The 15,341-nt window shown below is 42.3% G+C and overlaps 1 protein-coding gene across 1 annotated transcript; it reads left to right on the top strand.

Moving 5' to 3' along the window:
- The first annotated feature begins 621 nt into the window (after window positions 1-621).
- wipi1 (WD repeat domain, phosphoinositide interacting 1) lies at window positions 622-15,217 on the top strand. Its single transcript, XM_079176989.1, has 13 exons — window positions 622-952; window positions 2,907-2,989; window positions 5,848-6,014; window positions 6,643-6,739; window positions 6,866-6,963; window positions 7,198-7,290; window positions 8,454-8,524; window positions 8,792-8,899; window positions 9,025-9,189; window positions 9,545-9,652; window positions 11,304-11,443; window positions 12,614-12,714; window positions 14,495-15,217. The coding sequence occupies exons 1-13, from the start codon at window positions 864-866 to the stop codon at window positions 14,543-14,545; spliced, it is 1,371 nt and encodes a 456-aa protein (XP_079033115.1). The 5' UTR covers window positions 622-863; the 3' UTR covers window positions 14,546-15,217.
- The last annotated feature ends 124 nt before the right edge of the window (window positions 15,218-15,341 follow it).

The raw sequence follows: 15,341 nt of genomic DNA, 5'->3' as shown, positions 1-15,341 counted from the left end.
TACATGTTGAAAGAAATCTCATCAGTCCGATCAGCTGCAGCGTCCAATCACATAACTGATGAACAACGAGGAGGCGTGTCGGCCGTTAAAAGACTTCCTGGAAGGCTGCTCTTGTGGTTCCTCGCTCATGGGTCATCGGCGATCCCTCCTCCCTCCTCGATCCTCGCTCCTCCGAGCTAAATAAAGCTTTGGGACGGCCGTCAATATGACGGCGCAGAACAACTTCCGGTTCGAGCGAGGATCGAGGAGCGAGGAAATGACAATTAATAGACTTGGGATGTATCCTTTCACTTGTTTGAGGACGATTTACGACCACCGGAGCTTTGCCGTCTCACATGAGAATAATTCACCCAGCTGACGTGGACAAATTAAGACTCATTGACGAAAAAAGAGTATTTCGTTTTTGTCAACAGAAGAGAGTGTTGAGGGTATGATTACAGCCCATGAATGGACGGACACAAACACAACCCACTCCGCGCTAGCAGCCAATAAACACACAGTACTGTACGCCTGACCAATCAAAATAGAAGCCAGCAAGAATATGGTTTCACTACCAGCCAATCGTAAGAGGCGAAGATGTGACGTAGTGCCGTCAGCTGTTCTTGTTTTGCTTCAGTTTTCCCCGTCTTTTCGTCCAGGGTCTGAATAACCGACCTCCTTAAATATCCGCAGTGAAACCGAAAATCAATTGATTTCTAGCGGAGAAACTCACGGCTCTGCCTGCGGTGCTCACCTTCACATCACCCGGTCCATATTTCTTCCATATTGGGGCCGTCTTCCGCCGAGATCGAGCGAAGAGGTGCAGCCGATCCCAGGCCTCCAATCCAGGGTGGAGGGAGGGAAGGAGGACGCTGGGAATCGGGATGGAGACCGGAGAGGGTGCCGACGGACCTGGCGGGCCGGACGGACCGGGGCTGCAGTTTGGCTGCGCCTCTTTCAACCAAGACTCCACGTAAGTGAGCAGGATAGACCACAAGCTGGTGAGTCAACGAGAGACTCATCAGCTCCATTTCTCCCTGAAATTAAACCAAAGCGTACTGTTTGCCTTCAAAATGTGCATTTAGTCACTAAAAACAGAACAGTGTATTTAAATCCGAATTCCCCAAACACCCGGCTTACGTTCACATTTAAAGGGACTCCACCAATTTGACATATCACAAGCAGAACCTGAGAAGTTTAAGACAATTACCCTGATGATGTCATAGTGATGAGGTCAGGGTTGTTTTGGGATCGGAAACTTCAGACAGGCAGCCTGAAAGCCGGAGGGTGGCAAGGAATTGGGGGCCTAAGAATCTATGGAGATGCGTTACGGGAAATGGCAGATTCAATATGTTTGGAGCAACAGATCAAAGTCAATATGTGGGCCTCTGCCGATGCACAGATTCATGTCAAGACTCAATGTTTTCATTCAGGGTCAAGTTAAGTCTCTGTCAGCTCCCCTAGTTTTCTGGATTTAAGTTGGTTGCTCAAACTCTTAAATCTGCAGCTGCCCAGTGTAACCCTGGTAGCATCTACTGGATCACTAGGGTGTTCTCAGTGCCTTGCTTAAGGGTAGTGTTTGCCAAACAGTTGGTCTAATTCAAGTGTGTTCATAGAGGTTTACACTGTGAGCAACTGCCAAGTGCCAGTCCTTCTCAACAGGTTGTTGAGGATCCAAACAACAAGTCACAAGCCTCCTTCTTAAACCATAGTACAGACATACGATGGAGATGTTTACTGAGCTCAACTCATTGATCGTTCAGGATGTCCACACAGGCCTGCCTCTGACATGTCGGCCATTTGGTTAAAGTGCTGAGTGATCCAAAGATAAGCGCAGGATGTTGTGAAAGAAAGCTTTGTGTGTAAATGTATTGTGTCTGTTTGTGCTAATTACTCACCAAATATATTCATCTCCAGTCCATGTGACAGTAACGCTTTTCAGACAGCAGAAGAACGCATACTTGGTATTTACGCTTTGTCTCCTGCATATAATTACTCATTCCCTTCCCAATTATAGATCAACTCTTTATTTGACAAATTATGGAGCAGATAAGAGAAAAACCATGCATGTGTCACACAACTGGTTTGTCCTGCGCGTGCAGTAAAAATGTGCTGTATTTTTTTTTGCGTAGTCCTGCGGGTTTCCTCCTGCTCAGAGACGGGATGAGACGGGACAGGAATGTTCAGATGTCATGGTGGGGAATGAAGGCACAGGTGGCCATTAAGAAAACGGTCGGTGTAAAAAGGAACCCACTGTCTCAAACTGTCTGTTTGGACTACGGGGTCGAGTCAGAACTTTAGAAGGCTGCATACGAGCTGCTAAGAGATGGGAAGTGACAGAAAGATGGATCGTTTGTTTGACAAGACATTATTTAATGAGTCCTGTGACAACAGGAGAGCATTAACAGACGTGTTATCTGGTTTTTGCTCACGTGTTCCACACTAATTGGAGATCCTTTTCTGTACAACGGGTCCATGTTGTTAAAGCCACATCGCACCGCACCGCGTTCTACAACATCACAAACTGTCACCTCACGTCAGATCACATCACTCCAAGTCGTGCCTCGTTGGATTGTGTCTTCATGTGTTACCAGTTATCACGTGATCAAAATTCCATACTTTGGGGACTTTATAGCAACTGACCTACTGCATCTCTATGACAACTCAATCCACTGAGGAAGACTGTTGGATGGAGCTGAAAGCTCCAGACAAAACGAGTGAGTGGAACGAGCTGATCTTTAGTTGGCAGACCACTTTCATTTGTTATGAGGGTTGTTTGAATAGAACTTCAGCTGGTCCCCTTGTCCCCAATAGAGCTCACTTCTTCTATATCACACATTTCATCACCAGGGGGCTCTCTATACTAAGAACCAGGTAAGACAGTGTGATGATGAGGAAGTGAATACTGTGTTCTGTATGTGTTGCAGGTCACTGGCTTTGGGAACAAAGACTGGCTACAAGCTATTTTCTCTGACCATGGTGGAAAAGCTGGACTGTATCCATGAGAGTGGTTAGTATGGAGCTCTGCCTCAGTGTGGGCCAAACATCCCTCCACATTTAGTTGAGAATTACATTTCAGTGTAAAGTTATTACAAATATGCTTTTAATCTCTCTTATTATAAAACACAACCCTTTTTAAAGCCGTACTGTTATATTCAGAATCTTTTAATCTGTCAGTTCAGCCTTTGAAACATAACAGTGTGAACACCACAATGATCATTTAGTTTCATTCATGACAGTCTAAACTGGACAAAAGCGTTTTGCGTTTGTGTGAACTGAGCTGTTATATTAGCTCGTACCAGACTGACCCGTCTGCTGTTGATGACATGTCAACATCAGGCCAAGTCACGTTACTTTACGGGAACATGAGTTTGTGAAACACTGCTGGTTACCCACAATGCATCATCTGTCTATTGTTCATTCTCTGGTTGAGCTCTTATTAAGGCTAATCTGTTTCCATGGAACGCACTTTCTTCTTAAGTTTCTCTCTTGCCACTAGTTAGCCTTCATGTGTTTATTCCCTTTGCTGCTACCTTGTAATACAAAGGAAATGTATTTCCTCCATGATAATGCTAAATACACCTTCAAAATATACACAGAGAGAATGATAATTCAAAAGGTACAGATATATATATATATTTAAAGTTGTCAAAAGAAAACTAAAAACAAATTGGTGAAGGTTTGAGTTGCATAACTGTTCTCTAGAAACCAGCTGTATAATTATGCAGGAGGATTTGGTAACCGTGGTAACACGTATGTGTGTCAGCATGTGAGGGGTAAACCTTTGCCTGTCACAGTCCCTGTGGGTCCGTGACGTCACCTTAAATGTGTATTGAGTGAGTTACCATGTGACTTCATGTCGCCCTCTCAAAACGTTCTTTATAAGTCTCAGAGTTCAAGCAGACCACAATGAAAAGAGCATTTAGCTTTGATCCAGATCGATTCTACCCAACCACAGTGTGAAAGTGACCGCACGTTATTAAAGGTCATACATAATGGTATTAACGAGGTCTTTTGGCTGCTTCCCTTAATTTCTTACGTCTCTTGCAGACATTTTTGTAAACCTTTGCAGGAGAAGGTCAAATTAAATAATTCAGTTTTCTTAATTTGTGCATAAATGCTTTAAGAATACATCCCCACTTCAGCAAAACATAAGATGAAAAAAAACGTCTTTATGGAATATAAATACATATACTCTATATATAATATATTGTCCCACATCTTTTATCAGATGATTCTTACAGTCTGGAACTTTTCCCTCAACATGTGTATGGAAACACAGCTGCTGTCACCAGTTTAATGTGGGAGGAAGCCAGACGTCTTCACCAGGCGTCTGCTAACTCAGAGTATGATCTCATTATAATTATGAAGTATGTGTGTTGACAGTGATTGCTGCCTCTCCACATCCCAGCGCTCGCTGGGTCCTTTTTAGGGCTTTTAGTGGCTGGACACTCAGACAAGGCCCAGCTTACTGTAATTACATCGTGCTCGTGGCTTTTGGCAGCAATGAAGAAGAAGAAGAGAGTTTCCTCAGAATGGTGTGTTTGGACTCTCCAGCGTCTGGTCCAGGCTGTACAGCATAGTCTGGTTTATGTTAACCTGACCTGCTGCTATGATCCTCTGAGAGCTTAACATTGTTGAGCATTTGTGTCAATTTTATTTACATCACCAATCACAAATTTGCCTCAAGGGGCTTTGTGTCAGGACAACTTTAGATATTGTATTATGTCGATTTGATCATTTAAAGAGCAGATACAAATATGGTCAACATATGCAGTTTCTAGTTATTTATTGGCCGACATATACACCTATACCTGTGTATCTGTGATGAGCTAAAATAACTTGACAACATTTGTCACGCCGATTTATTGGTCAGCCTTTAGATGTAGTTATATATTATAACATATGTTGTGATTAATTTATATGCTACAAGCAGCAGGTGACAGCTAACCTCAACTGGTTGACATTTCAATGTTGTCAACATTTCTTGTCCGGCTTTTCATTTCTCCTTTATATACACAGTGATACTTTGTAGTCACTAGTTGGCTTGAAGCAATCTAAACGATGCACGGATGGATATCAGATATCGGGCCGATACTGACTCAAGTAGCTACAATGAGTATTGGTCACAATGGGGTCGATATATTCAATTTAACTGTTTAAATGTTTAAATACACTATGTACTGGAATTGTGACCAATTCTTGCTGCATTAAAAAGGCTTAAACTTCAAGTGTAATTTAGGTTATAAATAAGATTTCAGTAAATGTGTACCTATGTATGTATGTATGTATGTATGTATGTATGTATGTATGTATGTATGTATGTATGTATGTATGTATGTATGTATGTATGTATGTATGTATGTATGTATGTATGTATGTATGTATGTATGTATGTATGTATGTTTTAAGGGATTAAGTGAGGCCTGATGTTTCATTACACATAAAGAATGATCCCAGTCTCTTCCATTCAGTGAGGCATACAGCTTATTGATGAAACACTGGTATCTGATCTGAACCCTGTATCTGTATGTGAACCCTAAGCAAACCTCTGCAGCTTTACTGGTCACATAGGTTTCTCCTTTTTTAGAAATCTATGTGGTTCAGGCAAGATTTGTTCAAACCCCCATCCTGTTTGACCTTTTCTGTTGGAGGTCTCCAAGTTTGCAAAGATACCAAATGATTCAGGCTGGAGGATATAAATGAATGTACAAACATCTAAGGTATTACCATTATATGGAGCTGTGCAGAAAAATCTAATAGTATAATACGTTAGAAAGGCTGTATTTCTCTTGAATCCCTCAGTCAACATTAAAGCAGCGTCTCCATCACTGCCTGTCTGTCTGCTCCCTGTTTGTCCCCCATCAGAGACTCCAGATGTCTACATCGTGGAGCGTCTGTTCTCCAGCAGTCTGGTAGTCGTAGTGAGCACCGCCATGCCGCAGCGCATGAACATCTACCACTTCAAGAAGGGGACGGAGATCTGCAACTACAGCTATCCCAACAACATCCTGGCTGTCAAGCTCAACAGACAGGCGAGTTACCCCGTTTCACACCTGTGTACACCATGATTCATCACAGTCAGGAAGTAATTCACTCACTGAACCTCTTGGTCAAGATCTTCACATGTTGCTGAATCATCTTTTTGGCTACCTAATCCTAAAACGTTACATTACAGTCATTTAGCAGACGCTTTAATCAAAAGCAATTTACAAAATTCAGATTCTATCACAATTCTACACCTTAGGCACAGCTACAGGAGCAATTTTGGGATGGAGTATCTTCCTCAAGGACACATCGGCATTCGATTAGTGGAGCCTGATCCCGGGATCGAACCCCCGATCCTCTGATTGAAAGATGGCCCTGCTATCCACTTCGCCACAGTCGCCAACATTCAGTTGCTGTTAAAAATGTTAAAACATACGCCCTAAAGCTAAAGCATACCGTGATTTATGGTTCACCTGGTAAGAACGTTGCATCTGGAGTTCACTTCTCTTACTTTTTCTCTGAACAGAAAGTGAAGAGAAAATATCAAAGCATTTGAAGAGAAGGGTGGTGCATGAGGCCCCTTGTTCCTATATCAAGTGGGCTTTCACTGACAGAAGCCAACCCTGACCTGCATGACAGTGGAGTGTAATGCCTGAGGTCCGTTGTGTCTTTCAGAGGCTGGTGGTGTGCCTTGACGAGTCCATTTATATCCACAACATCAAAGACATGAAGCTGCTCAAGACTCTGCTCAACACTCCGTCCAACCCCTCAGGTAAGACATTAACACCAAGAGTGGTTCTTGGTAATCACACACATACTATATATTATAGTACATAACCAACTGATGGTTGACTTCCCTGACTGACCCTGAATAATTATTGGTTCTGTCGTCTCGCAGGTCTCTGTGCTCTTTCTATCAACCATTCGAACTCCTACCTGGCGTACCCCGGCAGTGCCACCATTGGGGAGATCGTAGTGTATGATGCCAACAATTTGGTAGGAAACATGTCATCACAGAACACCTCAAATAATCTGTATTCCTCCCTGATTTCAAATGGAGTCACATGATTTTATTACAATTGCATTGTTAATTAAGCTCTGCAAACCATCTCTGTGGCTCTGCCACGCAAGCTTTTTGTGGAAGTAAATTAGGCATGATGTACATTGCATCAGTGTATAGTAACGCTGTTTCTTTCTGTCCCCGGTATCGGTCCTCTTGGTCCTTTTCAGAACACAGTGACCATGATCCCGGCTCATGACAGTCCTCTGGCAGCTCTCACCTTCAACGCCTCGGCCACCAAACTTGCCAGCGCCTCGGAGAGGGTAAAAAAGACTCGCTGTACTGTAAATGTAGCTGATGAAGCAAGAGTCAGTCTGTCCGTCCATCACTTTAGTCCAGTTATGGATGTGCAGGGTCCCCACAGAATGAATCCTTGTCATTGTGATGACCTCCCGACCTTTCCTTTTCACCTGTCTCTGACCAGCACTTTCATCCATGTGAGCTCAGAAGCTCAGGCTTTATTTCCATTGAATTTGCTCTGGATACTCGAGGATGAATTCTAATATGCTTTTCTTTCCTTTTCGGTGACGTTTCCTCCACCTGCCTTGTAAAGTATTATGACTTTACAAGGCAGATTACTATGAAATGTGTTGAGCACATTTATGTTCACTAGGGGACGAATCCTTGTCATCTTGATCACTTTGACACTACCTCCATCTTTCAGCCAAAATGTGAACTTTGTGCAGGTTGCCATGACAGTTGAACACATTAGGGCGCATGACCACATAACACTTTACACCTTCACCCAAACTACCTTTATGGATCTGTTAGTAACAGTAAAGTCATCCGTGCATTGTGTCTTTCTTTCAAAGCTTTTGTATTATCAGATACAAGAGCAATGTAGCCTCAAGAGCTGTAGATACAATGGCCTTTTTAAGGTTTTAAGGGTTGTTTGAGGTACCTATTTGTCGTAACTGTATTACCTACAGTAGATGGAGTTTGTACAAACAGACCGGAGTACCAGCAGAGTTTGGTGACTTTTAATAGAGCATGTTTCACTTTCAGTTCAGTTCACCGTCAGAAAGGGCTGTCTGACAGCAAGGGAAAGCGGTCCTTAAACTTACTAGGTGCCAAAATACGTCCACAGCAGTACATGGTTTGGTCTGTTTCTCCAAACTCCATCTACTGTAGTAATACACTGACTATGGAGAAGTACCTCTTACAACCACACTTCAAAACATCACAACTATCTCTTTAAACAGATCTATGTCATGCATTAATCCAGAATGATATTCAATCCTACAACTTCGCCTCGCTTGCCTCTCATGACCCATCGCGTCTAGTGACATATCAGATTATAAATGGAGGAACACTGAAGATCATCAGAAGGGAAGAACAGCTGCTGAACTAGGTTCCACACAGAAAAGAAGCATCTGCTAGAAATCTGTAATCCAGATGACACCTCACTGGCTGTGTGTCGTTACAGGGCACCGTTATTCGAGTGTTCTCCATACCTGAGGGGCTGCGTCTGTTTGAGTTCCGCCGGGGCATGAAGAGGTCAGAGTTCAATCACATCCTATAAGATCTGCACCCTGTCCAAAGAATGAGCACAGCCAAAGATATAGACCAGATCGTCATTCTTGCAGTGCTGCAGACATGCACGTTTCCTGGAGACTTAATGACATATTAATGACTGAATTATAGTTTTTAAATGGCACATGACTTCAGTGGTTTCAGACAATAGCTTACTATTGGTCAAAATGTATATCCACTTTACTACATTGATTCATCCTCAAGTGTGTGTTTATGTCTGTTTCTCTGCAGGTATGTCAATATAAGCTCTTTATCCTTCAGCCCTGATGGCCAGTTCCTCTGTGCGTCCAGCAACACAGAGACGGTGCATATCTTTAAACTAGAGCAGCTGGGACCAAGGTACACACACACACACACACACACTGTAAACACAACAAGTTAATATAACCATGTGTCACCTTTACCTGTGCCCGGTTGGTTGCTATATTTAAGGAAAGCTACGATTTATTACAACCTGTATTTAGTGGAGGAGACGAGTCTGCCACTTGGACAGCCTATGTGGGGAAGATGTTCTCAGCAGCCAGCAGCTACCTCCCTGCTCAGGTATCCGGCATGATGAGCCAGGACCGGGCCTTTGCCACCGTCCACCTGGTGACGTCGGGCCAGAGGAACATCTGTACCCTAGCTATGTGAGCTTCTCTGTGATCTTTGGGAATCAGGGAATGGGCCTTTGACATTACATTCAGCCTTTCTGTGTTCATGTGTGGTTTCTTCACACAACTAGTTTTGCTTTTGACCTTGACCTCTTTGACTCGTCCTCACCTTCTATAAGAAACTATCTGTGGATTAAGATGTGGGTTGACACACCATTTCTATTTGTCCTCATTCCTGATCCAGCTATGACCGACAGAGAAATGGGGTTGACTGCAAACTATTTTCCCGGTGACAAAGTGTAAATTAATCAGTTCCTCTTACTGTTGGGTTGGACATTAGTGAATGCTTATGATTCAACAAGTTAAACGGGTACTCAATCTTATGTTCCAGGATCCAGAAGCTTCCGCGGCTACTGGTGGCCACAGCTGACGGCCAGCTGTTCATCTACAATGTGGATCCACTGGATGGAGGCGAGTGCACGTTGGCCCACAAACACAGGTGAGGTTACAATTCATTTCACAGCCACGACTGAGATAGATGTTAAGCAGTAGGAGGGAGGAGAAACCCTGCACTTTTCATTGGTTAATTCATAAATCAACGTTTCGGCACATGTTTATTCAAGATATAAAACTCAGACATGGCAGACATATCTCACACCACATTTGTTACAATATCCATTGTTAATAAATCATGAATTTCCCAATTTGACCAAAGGTTGCCTACTTAAAAAGTAAAGTTCAGGTTAAGGTGATCAATACTCTGGTTCCCTCTCAGGTTAACACAGAACTGTTGCCGTTGATTTGCGTTGTCACCGCTATTAGCATCGTTAGCTTCTAGCCACCGGCTCAGCCATGTTCAGAGGTAATAGATATGCTCTGAAGTCCATATTGAGCACCTTTTAACGTGACAAAACTTCAAAACAACAAATCATTTGAATGACATACCAGGATATAGTCTGTAATACTATGATTCCCATGAGTGTATTCACAGAGCAAACAACATCAACAGAGACTGTACGGTAGTTCGGTCGTTCATAGCCAATAAAGGCTTCTGACATCCAAATGTCGACATTATTAGTTCCAATAAAAAAAGAGTTAGAGAGTAGAAAGAACATTTGGGTGCATGCCTGAAAGATGCTTTATTTCCGATATATTTGTAACATAAACTAACAGAAAGTGATACAGAGTAAATCTAAAGATAACACATAAGAAGAAATCATGTCCAACTGCAAATGTAGGCAAATTATCATTTGTCATTCTGCCACTGGAAGTCGCCAAAGTCAAACATTTTCAAATCATATAGGGATGTTCTGTTTCTTAGCCTGGGTCTTATATCAGGGCAAGCAGCACAAGCTGCCTAAGGGTTTCTAAATTTAAAAAAATAAAAGAATGTACAGAATCATTTTCAAACACTAAAAGTGAATACCAAAATCAGCCCGCTGGATTAGCTATTGTAGCTAATTGCATAAAGATCTTTCTTCCCAACCAAACAGCTGCCTAATCATCTGCAAATGCTGGTCTGTTGATGTGTGAGGTGGTGTGTACATGTCAGTTCAGCATGTAGCTGGAGATGAGAGAAGGCCTGGTTATGTGCGTTGTTCTCTGGATAAGGGATTTGAATGTACGTGGAAATGTTTGCAGAATACATTGCAATTGGATTGGCAAGGCCCCATCAGGAGCCGGTCTGTCTCTCATCTCTGTCAATGGACTCTCAACCAGGTGTAACCTCTGAAGAAAGGAAGCCTGATGCCCCAACTCTGCACTGTCCTGCTATCTCAAGCAAACTCAGCAAATAGCTACAAAAAGCTCAGGGATACTCCACACACCAGCCAGGGAAAGTCATTATCCAGATTCAGAGTGCAGGTTGATACCAGTTAGATTATTTGAACTGGGGCTTTTGAAGTCCCTGAATCCAAAAGATCCTGTAGAAGCCACTGAAACCAACAAAACCTCCGGTGTTTTGTCTCTGTATCGTACACTTGTGTGTGGCAGTTGCATACTGTGATGTGATATTGGAGGGTTGTAAAACTCAAAACGTTGCTTCATTCCTCACAGTGATCAATTAGTCTGAGACACTCAAGAAAAAAAAGTCTTGACAAAACGCCAGTTGAAGTTGTGTTCTTGCTTCCTTCTTTCTCTTCCTCTCTCAGGCTTTTTGGTGTTGATGATGACCAGGGTGAAGTTATGGAGACAGAAGGGTCAGAGGTCCCAGGGCCAGCACAGACTTGTCCATCCTACGCTGCGACCGCTGCCTTACCAGCCTCTGGTCCCGTCACTGCAACCCTCACTGGTTAGTAGTCACACACACATTCCTCCATCTGTGTGTAACAGGAAGGGTAACTGCTGAACTAGCCTAGTGTTTAACCAGGGGCCTTTTAGTACCGGCTGTTTTGTCAACTTTCCATGACTGCGCTAGCTTAATCTAAGGAGAACTGCAATGTTTGTGGTGGACAACATATATGTTGAAGACGGAAGCAGTGAGAGTTAGCACTTCTACTAGTACTATGCTATAGGTTCCTAAACCAAGACCCGGTGCATGTTGTATGCCGTTGTCGGAACGCCTTGGCACAGTGCCAGATAACCACCGTCTTCCTTTGTCGCTCGAAACAATCCAATTGATTTCCCACCAAATCTCAAAGTAATTAAACACACCCATGCAGGCTCCTGATGTTGGCTGGTGTTTTTGTTTAATAACAGAGGTGTATTGGTAATAGTAATTATGTTTATATCGTAAAATCATGAATTGATGTTAGCAAGACTAGCACCTTTCCAATGGGGCCATTTTTTGCCTTCTATACCTGTTCAAGTGTGGCCTCAGTTTGCTTCAAACCAATTGCTTGTTGCCTACCATAGTCTGTTTATAAAAAGTGGACGTAGTCACCATGATGTCACCCATTGGTTTGTTTCACAACTAGAAATGTCACGAGAGGGTGAAGCTAAGTACAACCAAATGCTGAATAAGACATTTTTCGGCAACCGAAATGTTACATTTAACTTTCATGAAGAGAAAACACACTGAAAGGTTTTGAGTTTGAACACAGACGACTCCCAGACCAGACAACGTTGTGGTAGCAACCTGTCAATCACCGTGTAGCCCCGCCCTAAAGCATCCCCTGCTTCATGGTCTGTTTGACTCTAAATGGACCATCATTTACTAAATGAACATCATGCTGTATTGAAGAAGACTTGAAACTAGAGATTGAGACCATAAACTCATGTTTACAATGTTTACTGAGGGAATAAATCAAGAGAGAAGTAGAGTGAATGCAGGTTTCAGACCCAGAAGTTGCTGCTTGTTGCACACTTAGCTTACTTAGGTCTTTATGCTGGTGAAACTGAGCAGATCTGAACTCCTTTAATGTTCACACAAGTTATACTAAAAACATGATGTCTGCCTGTGTCATGTAAAGATTAGGCTGCTCTGATGATGGGTCTGCCTCCTTCACCTGTTTCTACCCAGGATACTCTGAAGATGGCGGTGCAAAGAAAGGCGAAGTCATCCCAGAACACGAGTTCGCTGCTGGACCTGTGTGTCTCGACGACGAGAACGAGTTTCCTCCTGTGAGCATCCAGAAGTGCTAACTGTCAGCTATAGCTAGGTCTCCTTCGGCAGGTGTAATTTATAGGCATGCCAAAGCATTGATGCACACAGTAAGAGCGATAGCAAGCCAGCTGACTGACAGTTCAGAAATGATGACCATCCCTCTTACCCTGATACCAAAAACAAGCAGAATGATCTGCAAATGAGAGCAGAGTGAGGAGCTCTGGATTTAACTTAGTACAAAGTTGTCTTTACATAATCCATGTAACCAATAAATGATTAACTAGAGATTGATTCAACTCTATTTTAGAGGCTGAAGTTTGATTAGTGTTATGGTATACTGGGAGGTTTTCGAATATAAAGTCCTCAAAACATACTTTTGGGAGTTGGCGGTAATAAGGGCCCTTGTACTTGTGCACAAGGTAAAACATGCAGAGAGAGAGAAATGCATGTTGTGCTTCTTTGAATAGTACTTTAAGTACTGTTATAATCTATCACTTAAAGGACCACTGTGTAGCATTTAGGGGGATTTATTGGCATACATTTCATTACTATGTTTTCATTACTGTATAATCACCTGAAACTAAGAATCATTGTCTTTTCGCTAGAATGAGTCCTTCATATCTACACAGGGAGCAGGTTCTCCTCACAGATGCCGCCATATTGCACCGCCATGTTTCTACAGTAGCCCAGAATGGACAAACCAAACACTGACCTTAGACAGGGCCTTTCATGTTGTCTGAAGGCCGCCTTAGTATGTAGTTGGTTGCAATCTGCAGCTTCACCACTAGATGCCACTAACTCCTACACACTGGTCCTTTAGTTATCATCTCGTATGTGCAAAGAAAATCTAAAACAAAGTACAAAGCTTAACACGTGGCCATTCTATACTTGTGCACCACTGGACATCACAAAGTAAGCTGTGGAAAAGGATGAATGCTTTCACCGTATTTAAAGCTTCAACAGCTTAAAAAGTTTTAGAATCCTCATTGATGCCACCTTTGAAACAGACAACGCTCCTCTACCTTTGCAGCATTCTTTCTGATACAGTGCCTCTGCTCCTTTTTAGTGCACCAGGTGGCAAATATTGGAGGAGCAGCATGGATCTCTCTGAATAAAGCCATAAGTAACATTTGCGTTAAAGTCCCCAGACAGATGGATCCAGTGATCGTATGTCTTCCATGTCTGAACGCTGTGTAGCAGTTCGAGTGATGTAGCTTTTGATCGTTCGCCGTCTGCAGGACCTTTTGTGTGAGCCTCCTGATTATGCAGCTTATATACCTACACTACAGTACACCATGTTACTTAATGAGCAGAGTGAGTACTCTGGCCATTCCCAGATTATATTACATCTTGTATTAAAGGAAAATTCCAGTATTTTACAGCGTGTGTCTTACTCCATTCTGTGTACGGTTCATGCTAGCTTTATGCTTGCCATCTCCTTGAGTCTGGCAAAAAAAAGCTTATCGGGAAAAGTAAAGTATTCCAAATGTACTTTTATTATTTAAATTGACCAAATTGTACATCAATATGTTAACCACTTGTATCTGAGTCCAAGTGTGGTAAACCGCAAACGCCTGCTAACCAAACCTTCCTATTCCTCTGCAGTAAAAACAAAACCTATTTAACATATTTGGGATGATTCTATGACAGCAGAGGCAACACATAATACAAAAAAATGTCCTGATTTTTCTGTACATGTTGTACTGGAATTTCCCTTTTAACCCAGAAATTAGGCATTAACTGCATTTGACAAATCCTGTAGTAAAAACTAACGGGTGTGTTCATGTGTTTTGGTAGATTAATTGGTGCCGAGACGGGACTGGAGGTGGCCAGGCCAGGCGCTCGTGAGGGGTAGAAGGACAGATGGACAAACAGACAAGCGCTGTGGGATGATCCGCAAAAACAAAAAGTCTTTCAGGGTGCCAAGTTATTTTTTCCATTGGAGAGAAAATTGCATTAACATTCAAGTTGACCAAGAAGTAGATGTCATGTGGGATTTGGTCCTCATGTTACATAATGATTGTGTGAAAGATACACCTCTGATTTTGTCAAAGCAGCAATAGTACTTCTAAACTTCTCCAGCTTATTGTCGACTTACAAACATTTCTCAACCTGTAGATGCTGTTGGTAACTTACAAGAATCAGAATCAGGGAGTTTGTCTTTCAGGAGTGCTGAAGGTATGAGGTGCATGCTGGAGCAGAAATATAACCACAGATTTCATAGCATTTTTACTTGACAAATATTTTAGTTAGTTGCATTGTTGTAGCAACATTTTTTTCATTAATAATATTTTAGTTCACGTCCATAATAAATAATTGAATTGTCATTTGTATTCTGTATTGTAATGACATGTATTAGATGTTTTTATGTATGCCTCCTGGATACACTTCAGATGGTGCGTTTGTACTGTATGTTTGTTTGTGCCTATTATCATTTGTAAAAGAGCAAAGTATTTTGCTAATTGCACAAGACCAAAACAAGTGAAAGAAACAAAGAAATAAACACAGAGTGGAGTAAGAAAGAACCTATGCAAAGCAAAGAATCTGTCTTGTTTTATTTTGATGACATCATTGGATTATGTCCTTAAATCCACGACAGCGTTTCCTTTTTCACATGATAAAGGAGCTCATGGATCAGATGTTG

Source organism: Pholis gunnellus, assembly GCF_910591455.1.
Source record: "Pholis gunnellus genome assembly, chromosome: 17".
Taxonomy (NCBI): Eukaryota; Metazoa; Chordata; class Actinopteri; order Perciformes; family Pholidae; genus Pholis; species Pholis gunnellus.
The sequence above is the reverse complement of the archived record's forward strand: the minus strand, read 5'-3'. Positions and strand labels throughout refer to the sequence as shown.